Here is a 22,273-nt window from a genome sequence, read left to right on the forward strand (position 1 = left end):
AATTACAGCCAAGAGTATTAGGGAAAGTTATTATACAGTGAATGCACCTGCAGAACAGACTTCTCAGTATAGATCCTTTACATGGCTGGAGCCATATTGCTAAATACACTGTGGGCATAATGACTCTAAGGAATCTTATGCAAGAATTAATTAATAAATGTTGAAGTGAGTTTGATAAAGGAAGTGATCACATGGGTGACATCTATATACAAGTGGGTATAAATAACTTAGTACTGACTTTGTTGAAATCCATTTGTCTTCCATCCAACTGCTTTCGAATAATATCCCTCAAGGTAAGCCTTTCTCAGCGTACTCTATAATACGGGAATCAGGAGTAAAATGATGTAGAATAATCTATTTGTGGCTGTGGAGTTGTAGACTAAAGGGTAGGTAGAAAAATTTAGGACAGTAGACTATAAATATTTAAAGCTGTTAGATTTATAACCTCACTTCCTGATGAAATATTACAAGATTTTATAACAGAAATGAATGTAATATTTGAACTTAGAAAACAAATAATCATCAGGAAGTAGGTATTTGAAAACTGATATATAAATATTCATTTATTTGTCTGTAAAAAGCTCCATGCCTGACTTGGAAAATCATTCTAAATTTAGAGTAATCTGTGACTGTAGTTAAAAAACAATCTTCCATTTAATGAATATCAATTCAAGACTTTTAGGTTCAGGAGAATTCTTTACACATTTCTGTAAGGTCAAGCACAGCCAGAACTTGAAGATCTCCAAACATCATGTCTATCATTAGGAAAATTTATGATATGTTAGATCAGTCTCAACACAAGTTAGAATAAATGTTTGACTACAAAGTGGGAGAGATTTTTGTGACATGAAACAAACTCATATAATGAATTGAAGATTAACTGAAGTTAATAGAAGTAATCCCAGAATATCTTTTCATTTACACAGTGTTTCGTGATATCTGCATTTAAACATGCAAAGAATTGTTCAAACATCCTGTTAGATCAAGGAAAATGTGAAAACTGCAAACCAAAAGAATTTTGAATTGCATTATTTTGATGCTAAATTGCACTTTCACAGAGTCTGTTGACTCACTTAAAACAACACCAAAATAAATATTTTCAGTCAGACTTGTAGAGGACTTTGGTAAAATTTGAAGGATACATAAATATCATCATTTCTGTAACATGTGCATTTGCTATGATAAGGGTAAAAAATTAATTGTGTCAAGCAGAAATATATTCAGGCTACAAAAGAATGATTTTTTAAGCTAATGTCTTCCCACTTCCAGAGTCAAGAGATAGCATTCTGACTAATATTTTACTTAACTCACCAGGCACACCAGTCTGCTGTGTGGCTTTTTTTCTTGCCTTTGGATTAAACAAAAAATGATTGTAATTCTGCTGATGTCTATGTCTGTGGTGGTGTACAGTGGTAAGTGGCAATGTATTTTTATCATTTTTTGACATTATGCCAAAATACTATTTTAAGTATGAGCATTTGGAAACAATCCTTTAGAAACACGCCTTCTCTCCCCTCAAATTTGGATGTTGTTGTTCAACATCCAAATGCACTTAAATAGGTTTATTTATGAAGTACTTATAAAAATATTTTTCTCAGGACATCTAGTGAAGCAAGAAATATTTAGTGGGGTTAAAAATATAACCAAAAAATTGCTACTTCCCTTTGCTAGCACTTGGTCTATTTAAATCTTTTAGACTCCAAAAATTGCAGGTTACATATACAGAGATTCTACTCATTAAGTACACGTGTATTGTCTTAATTCTCCAAACTACTCAGTGCATCCTGAAATAAAACCTCTGTTCACATAAAGCTCCTCTTTCAAATTTTACTATAAATAGGATTTTTTTCTTCATGTAACTCATTAGATTTTATTGTTATGATTGAGTGAACATCCCAGAGACAGGGATGGGGGAACATCTCAAATTTCTGCAGTCCCTGCACTGTGTATGAATGCCAGCAAGAGTTGTGAAAAGAAGGACTCCTAGAAGGTCTAACACCATTTCTGGTCAATCCATGGGGTTATTTCTAAAGGGAAAAAAAAAGCTCAGGACAAACTCTGCACTGACCTACTTCAGCTTCACCAGTTGCCTCTCTTCTGAGTGTTGCTTGCATTGGAATTCAAAAAAACCCCTGGATCTAACACAAGAAACCACACAGGGTAAAATATATTGATGAAGCTGAACTCTAAGTCTCCCTATATGGAGGGAAATCAGTGAGAATATTCACATTTCCCACTGCAGTGATAGAGAATGCTAAAATACCTGCACCATTTATTAATTTAAAAAATTATTTTAAATTTTTAATAGAATTTTTTAATAAAATGTTTAAATTTTATTATTTTTTTATGTTGATAGTCATTCAAAAATATCTGGTCACTCATAAATTTTTTTCTCATATAACATTTGAAAGAGACCCCAAAAACCTTAAAAGGCTGTGCAACAGTATTTAGATTCTTTTCGCCCAGCTAAGCACAATCTAAGCACAAAGATTTAAAATGTTACCATGTTTAGGTTTGGAGAGGATAATTGATTTATATTTGTGTGGGATCTATTCTGCTGATCTCTGCTTTGAGACTGAAGCAAATATCCGTACATGAAGTAGCATCTTTGAGAGGAGTTAATGTGATTTACCTTGAATAAATCAAATAGGTTGGGTTTGATGCACCCTGACTTTTCCTGGCACAATCGATATTTCTTCTCCCCAAGGATTAGAATGACTGTACCTGTGCCCTGTATTATGACATTTTAATGAGCCACAATTGCAAAAAAAAAAAAAAAACAAAACTGGAGGTACACTGATGGTTTTTTTGATGGACTTTTTTTCAGGCAACACTTCAGAAAACTCTTGTCACACTAGGAAAGTCACAGATGCAGAAACAATTTTACACGTAACTGAATGTTGAAAGAAGTTCCATGGATAACATATACAAAGGGAAAGCCCAAGAGCTGATGTATGACACAAGTCTCAGTATATGTGCCAAGTTTTTTAGCAGATTTTAGAGAAAGGTGAGAGAAGCTGACATCCTCAGGGTCTTCTGAGATTTAGGGGGTTGAGTTTTGTAGTGCAACCTTTCACTGGCTGTACAGGGAATGATATAGGACCAGTAGCTCCAAATACATGATACCGAAAGAAGAAAAGAGAATAATTAATCCAGAAAGTATTTTCTCTTAGTTCCTTCCCCCCCCCCAATTTAAACAAAAGTGAGCAATCTTGTTAGCAAACATCGGTTCATTGATCTTGACTTAGTGACAATTGGAAATATTGTTCTTTGTAATGAGAGGATTAGAAGAGCCAATGGTTTACCAAGCTGCTGCCTTTGTGGCAGAGATTCTTTTCCAGGGGGAACTTCAAACATTTATGTGTTAATTGTGTGTACAGTTCAGTTTGCTGAGAAGAACTAAGTGCAAGTGAAGGATACTGGAGCAATCACAGCTTCCAGCAGCCCTGGAATATGGCTCCATCAATTTTCTCTTCTGATGCATTTCAAATGAATGGGATTTTCATGTTTTTCAAAGTTTTGCTGAAAAGACTAAATGATCAATGGCTGTTCATCAACGGACACTGTGTTTGAGCCATGGTGTTATGCAAACCTGGCCCTAGATGCACTCGGTAGAACACAGCTCAGAGGAAGGATATTTGTCATTGCAGAGGAAATACAGGTTTTAAGCCTGAAAATAAGGGTCAGTTTTTCTTTAGCAAGCATATATACAAATATAGCATTCAATGCTGTTTTTGAAAACCATGGCATTATTTTTCTTGAATCTAAATTCCTTATGGCCATCAAGCTTTCAACAGACTTGTTCCAGTTCTGTGAAAAGGACAGCCTTTATCGAAAGACCTTTTCTGGACTGTGGAAAGCAATTTTTTCCCCTTGGATCTGCTGCAATGATGGACATTTCTGACAAATTACTGTTTATCTGAAAGCTTCTTGTGACTAAGGCTTTCAGGAAAAGAATAACACAAGAGGTAGCACCTCTTCCTGCCTCACTCAATCCCCTATCCATCCATATCTTGCAACTGAACTTGAGAAATGAATTGCTGGATTGTTACCATGAACATCTTGCTCATGCCACAAAAGTTGTGGGCATCCTGAGAAAGCCCTTATATGTGATTAAAAAAAAAAATCCTATTTTTCCTAATCCTTTGCTAAACATGCAGTTAAGCTTTACACCTAAAAAGCCACTACTCTGCTTTACTCTCTTCCACCTATATTTATAGCAGGAAAATGTGACAGCTGAGCAAGAGAACTCTTTCCCAGAATCTTTTGTAGAGAAAAAGGACAGCTTTCCTAATGCCAGTTATTCTGAGACATAAGATATGCCATATATTTAACATTATGGGTTTTTTTAGTTTTCAGTTTTTAGATTCTTGAGACAGTAAATACCCTTGACTTACTATGTTTTTTAAAGAAAAGCTAAATTTAAATAAAATCCAAAGTAGCACATTTTCTTCTAAAATCATCCAGAGGAAAAGAACAGATTAAAAATGGGAAGGGAGATAACAAGTATTAGATTTCACTCTAATTCAAGACTTGGAAAACAGAAAAAAAAATGAAAGTGTTGAAAATATACCAAATATACCACAGCATCCTCAAAAAGAAAAAGAGATAATTAACTTTATGAATAAATAAATAGTGATAGGAAGAGAGGCAATGAGGCAATAAGGTAATAGCCAAAAAGGACTCAGAAAAACCAAACTACTTGTCTTCAGATAACCTTGCTTCAAATAAGAGCACAGGTTTACAGAGTAGAAATATTTGGGGCATAGTTGGGCACTAAAATAGTTTTAAATAATTCTCCTGATTTATCCCAGTAAGGGCTAATGTTCAGGTGAGCACAGGAAGACACAGGTTAGCACACCCTCAACAGCAATACCTGTCTAATAAAGACTGGTTTTTGAGCTGAAGTGGATGTGACTTACCTCTATGCTTCTGGGCTTTCCTGGGTGTGGGTGGAGCTGAGCAAGTGCTTCATGGCTTTGATAAATCAGCTTGTCAGTGCAGGAAGGTGTTCAAAATGCCTGCAGGCTATGTGTCATAATGAAATATATGTTGCTGGTTTACTGTGTTGTTGTGTTTTTTCTTTTAAAAACCTTTTTCTTCTGAAATTTGTTTGCCGAGATAGGTGGCCAAGACCTGGAGCCACCAGCATTCCTGCCAGAGCTTCTTAACACGCCTGAGAGAATCTTGAGTAAGAATGGTTTAAACTATACTTTCTGTGTTCTTGCATGGCAGTGGGGAATCCCTCCTCCTCCAGAAGCATTGCAGGGAAGTGGACTGTGAGCAAATAGCTGGGAACTCATCTCAGAATGGTTTAACACCTGAAGCAAGACCAGGGACAATCTAGAGACAGTTACTGTCATTTACTTTTCTTAAAAATAAGTGTGGTTTGTTTATTTTTTCATTTAGATAATGCCACACTCTTCAACGGAGTCTTTCAAAATGTGGAAAGTGTTGCATTATTTTTTGGTAAGTATGTGTTCCAGTTGTACTTGAGCACTGAACAGAAATCCTGTAGAGTTTGCTTTTATATGCTTACTGAGAAGAAACAGGAGTTTTTGAAGCTGTAGATTTCCCCAAAGACTACTGTAATACTAAATACTGCTGAGTGCCAAACACTTCTCAATGTCCCTGTGTTACTGCCTTGTTTAGGCTTCATGTTCATGTGGATGACCCACTCCTGGCTCACCTCCATTTACCATGTGTTTTATGACTGTTCCCTTTCCAGACTGCCTGGGTTCTCACTTCACCTGGTTACAGTCCATCTTCACTAACTTCCCTGCCCTTCTCAACTTTGTGAACAAGATGAAGTGTGTTACTGGGTTTTGCCCCAGGGATTTTGAAGACTATGGTTGCTCTTGCAGGTTTGAGATGGAAGGGCTCCCCGTGGATGAAGTTGATGAGTAAGTCATATCCATGAGATGTCCTTTTCTGCCCTGACTGTCTCTAAATGCCCTCATGCTCTGATTATCCAAAGCATAACACGAGTGTAAATGTTTTCAAGACAGTTGTGAAAAAAAAAACATTATTTGGGAGTAAATAAGACCCACACCATCTGGCTCTGTTTAATTAATCATCACTCACTTGCCACTGGAATGTCTGATATGACCAATGAAAGATAACTTCAAGTCTGGTATATCAGCCCTTCCTGTGTTATTCCTACCTGCTGGTGAGCACTGTCTGCTTTGCTGGGCCAACAGCTCGTACCAGTTGCCTCAGAGCACGGCTTGGGAACAGACCTTTGTGAACAAAACCTCATACATTCCTTGGTACTGGGGAATTCTCCAGAACAAGTAAATCAGTGACAAAAACTGGAGGCCCTGTTAATAAAGAGAGTGGGGGAGCTCTAATCTGAGCAGTTTGGTGGGTTTGCAGTTTTACCAAACTGTTGGTATTGGGGGCTGTGTAATAAACCAGCAATCTAAGTTCATAGTGGACTCTAATAAAAATCTTGGCATCTGAGGGGGATTTAAGCATCAGCAGAATCAGGTTACAGCTAAGTATGACTTTAGGTGGCGTAAGGAGCTTAAGTAGATCATGCCCTGAGTGCCTTTGTACACGACAAGGTTGTAAGACATGGGAGCATCAAGGGCAGAGAAGAGCAATGTAGCTCAATGGTTCTTCTCAGTACCATGCACCAGGAAAAAAACCATCCAAACTCCACTCTGTGCTTTGGAGGGACATTGCCCCAGACTGACTGGGCTAGTGAGAAAAAATGTAATCTTGGGCCAGGACAATCAGATCATTGTTCACTTATGTCAGCAGGGGGGTTAAAAGGAAATTCAAAGAGAATCAAGATACGTTTATGTGTTTGCGGAAAAAAGTGTTTCCAACAATATAATGTATTCATTCCCTGCATGAAGACAGCAATGGCTCAGAAAAGGCTGATGCCTATAGCTAGATGGAAATTAATCCATCCACTTTGCAGCATGGGATGGCTGGGAGAATGGAGATCTAACTCTGCTGCTGGAAAACAGCCATGGAACTTCTCTATGAAAGGTTTTTCTGAACAATTGTGATGACATCCTGAAATGAGAGCTCGAGTCAGTTCAATGGATTGATACCCAAAGAGCTGAGCACCTGGGCTTTTTGCTTCACTCAGCTTTATTTTAATGTAGACCAGCATAAAACCAGAAACTACAGAACCATCCATCAGCAGGTTTGTCCTGAGAAACATCCACAGAGTCAGTTTGTGTTTACAAATTGGTTTCCAGCCCCAGGGTGAGGTATCCTTAGCAGCACAGAAATCTCACTGCCGTGTGCAGCGAACGGGGACTGACTATTGCTTTGCCACTGACACAGATGTGCCCTTGGCTCAAGAGAGCCTCCAAACCAGTGGCTGTTATGTGTTTGTCCCAGAGACAGTTCCCAAAGTGTTGCAACTTTTTTCACTAACTTATTTCTTAAAAACTAGTTTAGCAATCCTTGGGTTTTGTCCCTGTCATTTCTGTTCCACAAGAAAGGGCTGAACACCTCACTGCAGGTTTTTAAGGCGTTAGAAAGTGCCTTAGTGCCTAAAAAACCAACCCTTTCCTATGTCCCAGAGTAGTTAATTGTCATATCTAAATTAGGAGCCTAGTCTACCTCCATAGTCCACATGAAAAAGAAGCATAACCAGGGGACAATCCATGCCTTACAATCTCCTGCTTACAAAGGCAAAGTAAGTAAATTTTCGGATTAACTGGTGCAGTAAGTGTTGATGTAATTGTGATGCTCTAAACAAACAAGAACTGCATGGAGCTTGTATTAGACTAATTATGCAGCTAGAGGAGCTTTCAAATGCTAACACATCACTAGACCTCAGGCAGAGACAGGAGTGTTTTGAGACATGTCATCAGCTAGATCGTTAAGACCCTGTTCCTGATGGAGCTCACAAACTTCAGCCTCACCTCTGAAACAAGGCACGGTAGAATTTGTGGTGCAGAGGAGCCACCAGGGCCTCTCTGCTGAATGCTATTTCATTTGTTAGCTACATTATTTGGACTCCCCTGGTTGTGAGGACAAATTAAATATTGTAATCATGATTTATTAATATAGTAAGCAATTAAATATTAAATGCTTTCTAAATATAGAAAGTGAGAAAGTGCACTTGTAGCCTAGAAGGGAGCCTGGCAAGGGACAGGTGTTTGCTCTGTGCTCTAATCACCACGGGACTGTTTTGTCCCCTGGTGCCTCAGGGCGGTGGGTGATGTGTAATAACATGTTTCACTGTGCCTTTAGCAAAAATCCCACGTGAGCTTAACTAAATGCAACTCCTTACTTTGTGATCACAAGTTCATCCTTCCTGGTAGCAGCTGCTGGATGTGGGTGTTCATGTTGTCTTTACATTTGGCATGGTCCAGGCCAACGGCAATTCAATAACAGACCCATATGCTGAGTCCCTTTCTCTGAAATGAGGATGTTTCAATCTCAATCTAACAGCAAACTTCTGTTTAATCTATACAACAATTTTACATGGGTTAAATGATGACTTCAGTCTTTTACTGGTGTTTCATTTACAGCTGACATCAGTGTACACAGATGCTGCTATTATATAAAAGCAGATGATTTATCTGTACAATCAGGTGAAGAGAGGAGAGGATTGATGAAGAACTTGTTGTTTTACTTGAATTTTTATTGCTATTCACAGCTATAGTGGCCATGCAGGCATTTGAGGTTTGCAGGACAGCAACTGTGTAGGAAAACACAAGGTTTCTGACTGCCTGTGTTGTGTGGTGGTAGGAGAAAGCTGCTTCACTCCAGTGTGAGAAAATTATTTTATGGCCCTTTCCTGTGGATAAATGGTGCATTTTAATTCTAATTGTTGCATAGAAGTAAAAGAAATAGAGGATGACAGTACCTGTATTTATGCAGTCCCAATGAGACACAGGGATCTGCAAGGCACTGCAAAGCCATTAACCCTCCATGAGTGCCAGGTTCAGAGTAGTTCTCCAAATTTGCAGTGGGAAAGGTTGGGACAGGACTGCATCCAAGACCTCTAGAGTCGAGCCATGGGACAATGTTTGTCAGTGAGGTGACAGTGCTGGGGGGAAGTATTTGGGCACTGATAGTGGATTTCTTATTTAAGCTGCCTGTAGACTCCTTGTAAGCTCAGGTACCACAGTAGGACAGAAATGTGTGGTCACACACAGCACGCAGACCCGCTCCCACAACTCAGTGCTGAATCCAGATATCTTTATCCGACTACTTTCACTCAGAGAAAAGCAGCACCCAGCCTTTCTTTTGTCTGGGGATCACACCATGGATCCCCCTTTTCTCCTTTAGCACCTTTTGCGTTGTTGTGCAAGAGCAACATGGCAGCATTACAGCCTGACTTCAAACTGAAACTAAATTGTGAGAACTCTCTGTTATTTCATTCTTAAGATGCTGCTTCCAGCACCGCAAATGCTACGAGGAAGCACTGGAGATGGAGTGCACATGGGACCCATCAAAGATTTCTACAGATGTCAGCTGCTCTACTGAAAACCTGACCTGTGGTGAGATTAACCTGTCACAAGAGCTAACACTGGAGCCTCACTATGACCAGAAGTGCATTCTGGTCTATCTACCAAAAGTCATAGACAAATTAAACAGAAACTGCCAGGGCTTGCCAGGGCTCCTGCAGCAGGCAGCCTCTCCCTGAGGTTTCCCTGACTTTTCAGGACCACTAAACACTGCTTGAGATGTCTCCGCACAACAGAAATGCAGCAGATGCAGAGTAGAGACCTGAAAAACAATTCTCTTCTGAGGTGTCAAGGTCTGATTTTTATAAATGAACCAGACAGGCAATAATCTTTTTGCCAGGCATGCCAGACTTCATTGGTTTGTGTTTCAAAACCAGTGTTGGACTATGAAACTTGACTGTGTTTGGCATGGAGAAGCTCAGTATAAATAGGTTTGCACTAATGAATACAGGCACAAACCTTACAGGGAGGAAAAAGCAGGTGGAAAATGTTTTTCAATAGTGCCTTGTTTGGATTTTTGTTTTATTTCCAGAGTCTGGGGATCCCTGTGAACAGTTCCTCTGCACCTGTGACAAAGATGCCATTGAATGCCTTGTGAATGCACATATTAACTCTTCCCTGAATGGGCTGGATGTCTCCTTCTGTCCATCTCCAATTACAGGTAATAATAAGGATCTGATCCACTGCCTCCTCCTGCCAGTTTGTCTGCCAGTATCGAATTTGACCCAAGGAGAATGAAGCAGTAGCTGGGTGCTTTCCTGCCATAAACCTGGCAGTCTGTCCTGTTCTCAGTTTCATGTGTCCTGCCCATTTACTGCTACTCAAGTGAATATCAGGAGAGGAGAAGGCAGCAGACTAATTGCTGTCCTGGAGCAGGTCCAGGAGAGGTTACTGGGATGGGGAGGGGGCTGAAGCTCATGATGAAAGAGAAGGAGGCTAGGGGGAGATGTTTTTGCTGTCCTCAGTACTTAGTGAGGTGTGTAGAGAAGATGGAGCCAGACTCTTCCTGGAGGTGCATAAGGACAGGACAAGAGGCAAGACACACAACTACAACAGGGAAGTTCCAGTTAGATATGAAGAAATTTTTTTCTTCAGGAAGGTCCTGTCAGCCTTGTGAGGCTTTTTGCAGCTGGAATGAATGAGTGATATGTGTGATGAGGTCACTAGCAGAAATGCTAAAGATATTGCTGGCCAAAATCTTCCCTTGAACCATGCAAAAACTAACTGGAAAAGTGAGAAACAGGCTTATTCTGGTCAGTTACTTGGTTTCCATTTTGGAAGGAAAAATCCCTGCTAAAGGTGAAGGGGATGTTTATGTCCATTGTCATACACTGATCCCAGCTCTGTAGCTGAAATTACAGCCTTGTGAGACCAAATACCTGTCCTGTGGGAGCAGGGCTGGATTAAAAACTTCATTCCTATGGATTGCAATTGGAGCATGGCAGGGGGAGGACCTTTGGACTCCCAAACTGAGGGAGATGGGAAAAAGCAACATTAGCTTTTCTAATCCTTTTGGCTCATAGTCACAGACCTCGGTGCTGAGATCAGGCATACACCTCTATATCATGCTCTGGATGTGTGCATCCCCTCCTGAGTAGGTCAAGGGAGAAGAAAATGCCCCAGGCAAGTTTGCATGGAAGCCAGGTTGTTTTTTTGGGGGTTGTTGTTGGTTTTGGTTTTTTTTTAAAGACATTAATCTTTCACTGGGATCAGATGGCCCTAATATACAGTATGGTAGTTCCAAGACACTGCAAATAAAGGGGAAATTGTTAGGTGCTAACAGGAAAATCATGCTGGTTTTACCACTGCTGATAAAGATGGATTAATTTTTAGGTCCTGGATACCTCCACTGATTTTAGGTTCTCAATTATATTTCTTGATACGAATAAAAAGCCTTTGAATTAAATATTTTTATTTAGTATTCAGTCATGTTATTATCCTTCTGTGTAGCTATTCTGTTCAGTTCAGATTTTGGGGGAAAAAAATCCTATCTGGTAAATTTACAGGAAAAGGATTTTGGTAGATTCTTTATTACAGAGAAAAATTTTAGTGAAATGGGCATGTGTTTGACTAAACCTTTGTTTTAATAGGAATACATTCAATGAATGCCTGACCTATTCAGATCAAACAGTGACAAATCCCCTTCTCACACTTTATGAGAGACCTTTCTCTTTTTCAGAAACAATCAGCAACAGAGAGCTGACAACACGTCATACAGAAGGTAGGTCATCTCTATAATTCTTTGTCTGGAACATATTAAATTGAGACCAATTTATACTCAGAAAAATAACCTGCTGAAACAGGAATTTAAAGAATGGTGATTGCTCGCCAATTCCTATTTTTTATGTTGAAACTCTTTGAGATTATTTTTTATTATTATACTCTATGTTGCTGAGTAGAATTTAGTATCAGCATGGTATAAGTACTAAATCAGAATTTTAATACTGCTACTGTGATTATAAATAATTAGGTTTATATTTTCTATATTTATATCATAAAATAACTGCACAAAAAGGACAATAATAATATCTAGAAATAAATTCTCTTTTGATGACTCTTATCATGTTATGCCAAGATCCAGTCTAAGGAGCATCCTAAGCCATGAGTCTTTGGAGTTAACAATGCTTTTCCTTTTGCAGAGCTCCTTCATCGTGGGACTGATGAAACATGGGCAGTGACTGCATCTGTGGAAGAAGGTTTGCAACTTAGAGTGCAAGAAGCTCTGTTTTCAGCTCCCAAAAGCTGAAAGAATACAAGCTGTTCACTTTCTTTCTGCCCTTCTAAAAGGACTGATGTAGAAGCAGATACAATGTTTTGGTGATTGAATTCAAGACTGAATGGGAAGGTGCAATTTTTCAATTTGTGCATGTAATGTGTTTAACCAGTGTTTACAGTAAGTTTCCCAAGAGCTGAGAATGAGCACTCTACAACAAAATCTGTTTTCACAACCTTTTTTTCCCCTGGGAACACAGGTTGGAGCAGGTGAGCTGTTTGACAGAGACGTGCTGTGTGGGTGCCAGCCACTGGACCCAGAGCTATTTGCATCTTTCTTGTCTTTAAAGAGATGTTTGTTTAATTCCACAAGATCAAGCAAGAGCACGAGGAAAGACTGAACATGGTTTGTGGCAATGAGGCAGCAGTTTGGTGATTTATTTATTTGTAATGCAGAGATCCAGGTTGAACTCTTCTCACTCTGGTGCCTCCTGAGTGAGTCCCTAAACCACGAGACCAAGTGGTTCTTGTGACAGTCTTCATTTTTTTCCTGCTACAATCAATGTTTGTCTAATTGAGGAGTCTATGCTTGCAAAAACTCATTGCTGCAGTGTTGTAGTTTGAGACCCCCAAAATCCAATTCTTGAGTCCAAGCTCCCCTCCCCACATCTCAACCAGTGTGAGATGGGTTTTCCAGACACCACACAAGACTCAGTATGGGGGGAAAGGGGATTATATTACAATGACTGTACAAATAAATATCACAATACATCATATACATAATCTTAACTATCTTTCCTATGATAAATCAGTATTTACAATGAATCAATCTTTTCTCCCTCCAATAAAAGTCCAGAAGGGAAAAGGAAAGATCCTTTCCACTCTTTGAGAGGCAGTCTCTCTAGGGCAGCAGTCTCTCTTCTATCTTCCATGCAGCAGCTGTAGCTGGATCTCTTTCCATTACACACGAGGAGGGTCTCCAAGCCCCTCTCAGCCCTTCGACTTCAAGCGAGGGTCTTTCTCTTCTGTGGGCTGCGTTCACCAGGACAAAGGTCACTTCACCACGTCATATCACAAAGTGCAGGAGTCTTCGTGACGGTCCTTATCCTCAGGGGATTCAAGCTCCCTTGCAGAGCTCCCGTGCTCTGTCTCAGGCTGTTAGCTTAGCAGTAACAGCGGGGGGGGGGCAAGGTCAGCCCCTCCGCATTCCATCTGGCCATCCCAGTCCAGTTCCGGGACATCTTTGAGCTTCTCAGCTCCTCTCTCCAGTGCATGCTGCATTTTAGGACTTCCATCCAGTAGGAGTGCACCCCCTCCACTTAGGAGAGGTCACAAAAGGGTTTTGGGGGGTTTGTTTTATTCTTACCCCAAACTTTGTCTCTGTAGGGCTTAGTTCTGCTCTCTCTCTCCATTAGAGATCTCTGTGTCTTCCTTAGCTGCATGCTGTCTCTGCTGCTCCTTATCTCCTTCTGGCTCTCTGCCACTGTTCTCCGGTCAGTGCTGTGTCTGCCGCTGCTCCGTCTGCCCACTCAGGATGAAGAAAACTCCTTCAGCTTTCTAGCTACAGATCTCAGTCCAGTTTAACACTGTCCAAGTTCCTGCAGCCCCCCAGCTGGGGCTGGGGGGGCCTAGCCCCCAACGGGGCTCTGGGCCCCTTCCTCATGGCTCTACAACATGGCCACTTCAACAACAACCACTACCCTTCTTTTCCAGTCTGGCTGTTGATATGTTTAGATCTTGCAGGAGCACTCATTGGCTCAACCCCAAGGGTCACCACCCCCTGGGGGGGTTACCATTTTTTTTAACTCCAGCAGGAGAACTTTTTTCCCCCACTACATGCAGTATGAGAAAACTACTCTCTTCCTGCCCGCATGGTGAGCACTGCAACACGAGAGGCCAGGGACAGAAGTCACCCAAAGTCCCACCCTCTGGGAGGGCACACCTGATAAATGAGGGCCAAGTCCTGCAGGCAGGAAATAGAGAAGGAGTCAAGTCTGAGACCAGCCATTGCCCAGTTTAGCTGCTGAACTCTTGCTATGTGGCTCCCTCACAAGCAAAGCCCCACTGCCATGTTCAGAGACCCCCTATCTGCCAAGCATATGAGTACTGGGTGGGTACAACCAAGCCACTGCTTAACTCAGAAAATCACAGAATGTTTTGGGTTGGAAGGGACCTTGAAGATCAGATGGTTCCAATGCCCCTGCTGTGGGCAGGGACACCTTCCATTAGACTTGGTTGCCTGGGGAGAGGTGGAAAGTCACATTTTTTTAGAACTTCAGAACCTGGTTTCAAGGTGTAGTGTGCTCCTCTCTGTGAGCCACTGCCCTAAGTGTCAATTTGGAATAATGAAAACCATACAGAATCTTACTTTTTTTTTTTTTTTTTTTTTTTTAAGAAACAACACTTCTGACTTTTAAAGGGTTTTTTTTTTCTATTACTTTTTAAAAAAACAGCACAGGCATAAGTGTGTGTACTTGAAAAGCCTGAGTGTAAGTGCTGGCTGTTCCTTCATATCTCTCCTGTATTATCAAAGTAGTTTTTTTACCAGATATTTCTCATTTTCACCTAGCAACAGCTCCAGTTTTGGTCCATGTTTTGCTAGCTGCTTCTGGGAAGCTTGGTAATAGAAAACTGAGAACTCCTGAAGGAGCAAGAGCACCTGTATTTGCACATCTGCAGCAATCTTTTACTTCCTGAAAAACAATTACTCATGCTCTCTAAAGAGGCATAAGTCCAACATAAGGCTCAAAATATTACCAAGGGATAAAAACCTGTACTAGGAATTTTAGAAAGCTGAAAATGTATCACAGATAACATACCTAGTCAGACTTTGAAGGAGACATTTGGAGAACCACCTACCATTTAATTCTCCTCGTTCAAGCCCAAAGGAGCTTCCACTTTGACAACTCTGGAAGATGCATTAAACACAAGTTAAGTATCACTCAGAAACTCATTCAAAGGCAAAGGCATTCTTCTTCACATCCCAAAGCCCTAACAACACACAAAAAGAGGCAGAGATGATTTTTTGATCATTTGATAGCAATGCTTCTAATTTGTCCAAAGGTAACTGACAAATGATATTCATTTTATCAGGTAAAGAAATAAATTAGAGGTTAGGGAGTTATTTGGCCTTATAGGTGCCCACCCATATCTGTGCAGGCAAACACAAGGTGTTCACAAGGAATGTGGCATCCTTCTGTGCACAACAGTGGGATTTCAGACCTAAGCCTGTTTAATCTATTTGTGTGTCAAATGGACTTCATTTTGAATTTCCCACTTCAGTCATATTTATGCTGCTTCTTTCATAGAAACATAATCCTATGTTAGTGCAAAGTACATTATTTGCATGCAGCAATGAGATTATTTTATCAATATCACTTTGTCTACAACAATCAATACACCACTGAAAAAAATAGGCAAATCTCTCTCCATGACATGCCTGGGTCTTCCTGTTTTCAGAATAATCTCTTAGCAACTATTCATAAGAGTCTGTGCTGGCAACTTGTTTTCTGAGTTTACATTTTCTATCTTCAACAGTGATTTCTTTTGAGCCCAGTGAAATGATCTTGGTGACTCCCAAAGCCAGAGGTAAGAATCTGATTAAACTTCTATTAAAAATTTGGTGGTCTTGACTCAAGGTGAAGTTGGATTTTCATTTATGAAGCTCTGTGGTGTCACAGTCAAAAATCTGCAGCACAGGATTTCTGGATAACACCTCTACTACTTCTGCTGACTCGCACATCCCTCAGCAAACCACTTCCTTTCTCCTAATTACCCTCTTTATAAACCCACGCTAATAGTGATGTTTGTTTAAGCTTTATAATGCATTCAGGAGTAGTCACTCCAGAAATGCAGAGCAGAAATGCAGCAGGTAGGTCACTACCACCATGCCTCTGTTTTTTGTACAGTAACCACGAGGGACCACAGAGGAACAGCTCCTGCTCCTCCCATCCTGTCAATAAAAGGTCAGTGACCCTCAGTTTTCCTCTTTCTTTGACTGACACAGCAATTCTTTCTCTAAAAGCATCACAGTTAAAACCCTGGGCATGGTGACAACAGGGCTGCCAGAGAATCAAATTTAGATCGGGGTCAGATAGCAGATACACAAACAATAAAACCAGACCGAGAAGCATTAGCTGTTTCTTGCCTCCAGCCACTCATTTGCACTCCTCACCCAAGTATTTCTGAAAACCTCTTCACATAAGGTTTTCAGATGTAATGGTTGGTGCTGTAAATTACATTCATAGCATCTGCTGCCAGAAGGATTCTCTTTCATTTTGCCTTCTCCTTTATTATAGATAATTTCATCAAATTCTTTACCAGTCTAAAACCTGTTTCAACTTTCACAGGTGTCTGTGCTTCAAGCACAGCCATACCAGTAGGTACAGCTAAAAATGGAGCACCTTGGTAGACTTGGAACTTTTCTGTGGCCCTCTCTGTGTAGAAAGGATTATCCAGGCAGAATGAAATGCACCAGAAAAATGTCAAGGTACATCGTATATGGAGAGTAGAAAGTAATCATTTTTTGACTCTGATTACACTGAGCAGTATCCTGTCTCCCACCTTAGTGCAGAAATTTGGCATTACTGAACAAACACTGGTGAAAATCACTAAATGTTCTCCCCCTTAATTTGAATGGATCAGAAAATCTGTGTATTGTGTTCCAGGCCTGCACAGCTCCCAGGAGATTATTTGTAATATTTATTCTTTGTGCAGAACTTCCCAAACTCTGGGGTTTATTTTCTAAATCTAGCAAGAATCGCTTTCATTTCAACACATCACTGCCACAGTGGTATAAAATGTGCATCTTGCTGAGCCATCAAAACTAGTGTGTGACTATTGATCGCTTTCTGCCACCTTTCATGGGCTTTGTTGTGTTCTTAGCAGTACTTTCATTTCTTCTAATCTGTTCTCTTGTCCTATGACAGGTTATTTTCAAAACATACTAAAACTAGAACGTCAGAGAGACAAGTTTAATGAATTTGGGTTTAGTCCAATTAAAAATTTCAGCCAAAGAATTCAAAAGAAAAGCTCTTAAAATATTGAAACTCAAGCTCACTGGTATTTTCAGAGTATTTAGTTTGTGAAATGCCACATGCTTCATATTGACATTTAGAAAAAATGAAACCATTTGATAACAGTGCTTTCTTTTACAAGCTAGCTTATATAAAAAAGAAGGTTTAAAAAGAAAGAAAAAAGGATGTTAAGTATCCACAAATTTAACAAAACATTCCTGCTCAACAATAAATATATACCAATTTAATTTTTAAACTAATCTCCTGAAAATAATGTATTTATATGTCAAATTATTTTGCCCTTGGTATTTCCTTGTTTACAACTCAGTAAACCCTTCAGTCAGCCAGCTCGGCATCAGTCAAATAATTTCCCGCTTTCACTAATGTTGCTCCACATTTTGGAACCTTCAGGTGAACAGACACTTTTTTTAAAGCAATTTACTCAGAAAATGACATCTCATGACATCTCACCTGGGCTTTATCTCTCAGTACAGCTGACTAAGAAGCAACTAACATGGTTTTCAGCAACTGGCACAGCTCTTTTTCTCAGTACACATAAATAAAATTAAAATAAAAAATCAGCAGTTAAACTGATCATCGTTAACAACAGTCCCTCCTTCTGAAAGGCAAGGATGTGAAGAAATGACCAGTGTGGATACTCTGCTTTTCCAATCTTCCTGTTGAATGTTTTTCTCTATGACCATCAATTCCCACTGGTTCTGCCTGAGGATATTACTCTGACCAGCTATCTAAAATTAAAATCTTGCTGTTTATTTTCCACGTCTTCTTCTGCTTTCCTGTTTCTGCTTGCTCAGAAGAAGATGGATTTATGGCAGCTGTGGCCCCAGTGGAAGCGATAACCACCTCCCCAGCCTCATTCCCAGGAGATATTAACTCGATGCAAGTCAAAATTGTCCCCACAGAGAAGATTTCCGCAGGCACATCTGCAAGGACAAAAGAAAAAGGCAAGTAAAAAATTAATTTATAGCACTCCCCTATTCCTGTTCACAGCTATCTGAGGAGTCAGCATTTTTCATGGATATGTAGACTAACATTATTTTCTCCCTAAATCTGGATAGGTTACATAGAATGCGGGGTGCACAACACTGACTGACCCTGGAAAGGGTAGTCTGACTGGACAAGGAAAGCTTAACTGACAAGGAAAGCTTAACTAACATTTAATGAACAGCCTCCCACTACAAATTTAAAAATTTTAGAAGACTGCCAGTTGATTATCCTTCAGAATGTGCACACATCACTGAAAGAAGAATTTATTCTACCTTCACAAATCTAATCTATGCATCTGTCCTCTCCAGAGACAAGTCCTGCAAGGGGTGGCCCAAGCATAGCTTCCTCTGCAATAGCTCTGGAACTGGGACTGTCTGACAGGGGACCCAATGAACCTGCAGGAAAAGGTAAATAAGGGGTTATTTCCCCATTATAGCTGATATTCATCTACCTCTATATTAAAAGTAGGTATATATTACATATAGAGATTATAGTTACTCTAAACCAGTTAGATAAGCACAGATGTATTGGTATTTATAAGAAAGGAGATGCAGGCATCTGCAAAACATTTCGTCAGTTTAACCTCTTCTGCCAATGTGCTATCACTAACACTTAAAGAACCTACTTATTATTCGGTTATAAGAACATTTTTCATACAGTGCATAATCTAAAATGAGCTCAGTGAATGTTCCCACTTGCTTTTAGGCAGTTCCTACTGCTTGTAGACAGTAATTTAATCACATTTTTAAGTTACCTTGTTTTACAGCAGAAGTAGAAGTAATATTAGGAACTTCCCTGATCCTCATTCTGACTGTTTGCAAGTCTTGCCAGAGTCAGACTTTTTCTCACCATTTCTCATTCTATTCCCATTCCTGCTCAGAGATCCCAGAAATCTCAAGACATTTCAGACCTGACACTGCTGTAGATTCACACTCATGGACTGTACCATCCATCTTGTTTGGTTTCCCAATGGAGAGAAGCAGCCCCAGAACTGGAAAAGAGCAGACATGAAGACTCAAACTAATCTTCCACCAAAGTGGAAAATTTGATTGTAAAATATCAGCTGTTAGAGAGCACATGTCAATGCATGAACCTTGTGGTTCATTCTCAGTGAATTAACATGAGAGAGTGAAGACTCAAGCAGGCATATAGGCAGAATTTCCCTTTGGAGGTAGTAAGCCAGGGTTGTCCCTGGAAGAAGCAGGGAGTCAGTCTAGAGCTGCAGAAGGGAAAATGGGATTATTTATGGGAGCGAGGAGGACGCAGAGGGAACAGAAGCCCTCCATCTCTCTCCTCCAATCCAACCAATCAGTCCCTTCAAGTCCTTTCCCTGGCAAAGTCTCAGAAGAGTCCCCCTTGACATCGTTTTTCTGATATGGAACACTGTGTTCACTCAAATCTTAGGAATAATTCCCACAATATCAGTTCTTCTTGAGTGGGGGGAGCCACAGAGACATTAGGATTGGGACATGGTGATGCCAAAACCTTGGCACCACAGCAGGCACTACAACAGATCATTCCTGTATCTGGACTAGGAGGATTATATAGATTGAACTGAACTATATTTCAAATGAAACCAAAAAAGATACTGCTTCCTCCAGCACAACACAGTCATTGCCCAGCTATCACTGTGCAAGCACAAGGGGTATTTGCTGAATAAGCTGAGACAGAAGCCCCTGAATACTCAGAAGAAAAATTTAGCTATGAAGGATAACAAAGGACTGCAAAGTATTCTCATTGCAATCCAATTTGACTTGTAATTATATTTTCAGAGGAAATCTCTCTCCCCTTTAAATATTTCCCTATCCTTCTGCTGTCTTGCTCAGCAGAATTCTAAGAGCCATAATTCATGGACTGGAGCAATAATTTACAGATTATAAAGTGTTGGCTTTCAAAGTTTCTGACAGCTCTGAAAACACTTTTGTCATGACAAGGGAGCCCCCAAGCAGTGAAAACATGATGTGTCAAATAACAACTTTGCTTTACAGTGTGTGAGCGATTAACCTTTCTGCAAGAGAGGGGAAGTGGAAGAGCGAAGAGGGAGCTGCCCCAGCTTGGAGAAATGCTGTTCTGCTTAACTGAGCGATGCCCAGAAGAATTTGAGTCTTATGGTTGCTATTGTGGCCAAGAGGGAAGAGGTCATCCCACCGATGCACTGGACAGGTGTGGGCTCTTCTGTGTTTGCCATTTACTGTGGGCATTATCGTGGTGCCCAAGGACTAAAAAAGATCAGTGCATCTTTTGTTGGGCATTGAATAGCTACGTATCAGTAGTCAGGTCACATTTTGGGGAAAAAAATCCACTTAAATACGTTAACACATGAAATACTCTGATGTCACTAAGACCCATTCTACTGTTGCGACAGTGTTTTGGAGAGGACTTACTAACTCAAAATAAGAAAGGAGAATGATGGCAGGTAAGCAGAGCAGAAGGAAGGGTATATTAAAAGGGATGAGGACAAGTGAAACTTGGCTAACAGGTGGTTTGGAAAGTGATTTATGAAGAGTTAACATCCACCCACACTGCACTGTCCTTCAGAAGAGAGAAGAGCTGGACCAAAGTCCTCCTGGAGCTGCAGCCCAAAGCCCTTCCATGCCTGACTGTGTGCTGTTATGGCACGGCTGTCAATGAGGAATAATGAAGAGAATTCAACCAAAGTAAAGACATCTCCTCTGAGAGTATTGTATTTACAAATAAAAATCTGTCCCTCTGTGGAAGTTGGGGCACATCAGGTCTAAATATAGCACCTGGTATACAGCACACACCTTTTTCCTACACTTGCACACAAGTAAGACTGCCCATGCACGAAAAATTAGGCTAGATGAAGGCTAGTGATCTGGCTATCGCGATGTAGTTTTCATATTTTCAGCCAAGATTTGAATACTGGAAGACACTTCTCATGGCAGATTAGGTCATGGTCACAATTGTAATTCTGTTCCTTAAAAAAACAACCCCCCCTAAAAAACAACAGCATTGTTAAACACGTGACACCAAAGGAATTAAGAAGGAAGAAAAAAAAGTAGGAGCAAGTATAGAAGGTAAGCAGGAATAGTTCGGGTTTTCTTCTTTATAGAAAAAAAAAATCCATGGTATGAAAATTTCTATAATTTCTAAAATTTCTTAGTTTTAATGGGCATTGAAAATAAAGACCTACAAATAATTGTGAGCACTCTGGGATGCAGGAAGTCTAAGTATTTTCCATTTACATCTACTGTTTATTTTAGATGCTGCTTCTCTCATCACTGTTGTATGGAACAAGTTAAGAAACTTGGATGTCATGCAGAAAGAAGTTCCAGATCTGAAGTATTATGTATTGATCATATGCCAAAATGTAAGTTTGTGTTAGAGGAAATTCTCATGTCCTGACAGTCTATCAGCATGACAGACTGAGTGCCACCATGACTGAGAGCTGCTAGGGCTGAGTATGGAGACAGAATTTAGTTTAGAAAAAGTTTGCAACATTTACTTTAAACTAGAGCTTTTTTCCTAGTTGAGACAAAGATTATTACACCACTGTGCATGATGTGACCAGATCAGGTTGAGAAAATTACATTCAGACATTTTGTAATTGCAGACAGGAGTCAGCTCTTTGTGTCTTTACATTCACAAATTCAACTAAAGCCAGTTGGACCTTCTGCTGCCGAGCACCTTGGTGTCAGGCTTGTATTTAGATGGCTAAAGGAGAATTTGGAGACTAAAATTTGAGGCAGATTTGAAAATTTTATCACACATTGGCTAATTTTAACTGCTTTCAAACATTAATTCTTAAACTCTTCTTTTTAAGGCATTGGTTGGAGCATATGTGAGAAACTCCTCTGTGCTTGTGACACGGCGGCAGCCGAGTGCATGGCCTCTGCCTTCTTCAACGAGAGCCTGAAGCTTCCACATGGGCGGGAGTGCCGGGAGGAGAAAGCCTTCTGTCAAAGTGACCCTTATGAAAGGCCCCCAATAGGCACAGAAACAGGCACAGGTATTTCCAGCTCTGAGGAGAGCAGTGAAGAGGAGGGTCCAGTGCGGAGACAATTAAGAAGAGCAAAGAGAGGGACACGCCGTTCCGTTGGGAACTCCGGAACTGGGGGACGTGGAGGCAGATAA

The 22,273-nt window shown here is 40.3% G+C and overlaps 1 protein-coding gene across 1 annotated transcript; it reads left to right on the forward strand.

The window, feature by feature from the left end:
* The first annotated feature begins 1,366 nt into the window (after positions 1 to 1,366).
* Positions 1,367 to 22,273, forward strand: OC90 (otoconin 90). Its single transcript, XM_018074434.1, has 14 exons — positions 1,367 to 1,412; positions 5,126 to 5,191; positions 5,410 to 5,469; positions 5,729 to 5,903; positions 9,364 to 9,476; positions 9,976 to 10,104; positions 12,083 to 12,139; positions 15,693 to 15,743; positions 16,064 to 16,120; positions 17,986 to 18,135; positions 18,487 to 18,585; positions 20,167 to 20,341; positions 21,403 to 21,509; positions 21,963 to 22,273. Exons 1-14 carry the CDS (start codon positions 1,367 to 1,369, stop codon positions 22,271 to 22,273), a joined length of 1,596 nt encoding a protein of 531 aa, XP_017929923.1.

This window comes from Manacus vitellinus, unplaced genomic scaffold (genome assembly GCF_001715985.3).
Source record: "Manacus vitellinus isolate BGI_N305 unplaced genomic scaffold, ASM171598v3 scaffold_1_pilon, whole genome shotgun sequence".
Taxonomy (NCBI): domain Eukaryota; kingdom Metazoa; phylum Chordata; class Aves; order Passeriformes; family Pipridae; genus Manacus; species Manacus vitellinus.

Excerpts from the sequence above, each read along its gene's own strand:
- OC90 (XM_018074434.1), top strand. The coding sequence starts at position 1,367 with ATGATTGTAATTCTGCTGATGTCTATGTCTGTGGTGGTGTACAGTG. Across the intron at positions 12,140-15,692 it reads GACTGCATCTGTGGAAGAAG|TGATTTCTTTTGAGCCCAGT; the intron begins GTTTGCAACTTA and ends TATCTTCAACAG. Across the intron at positions 18,586-20,166 it reads CAATGAACCTGCAGGAAAAG|TGTGTGAGCGATTAACCTTT; the intron begins GTAAATAAGGGG and ends TTTGCTTTACAG.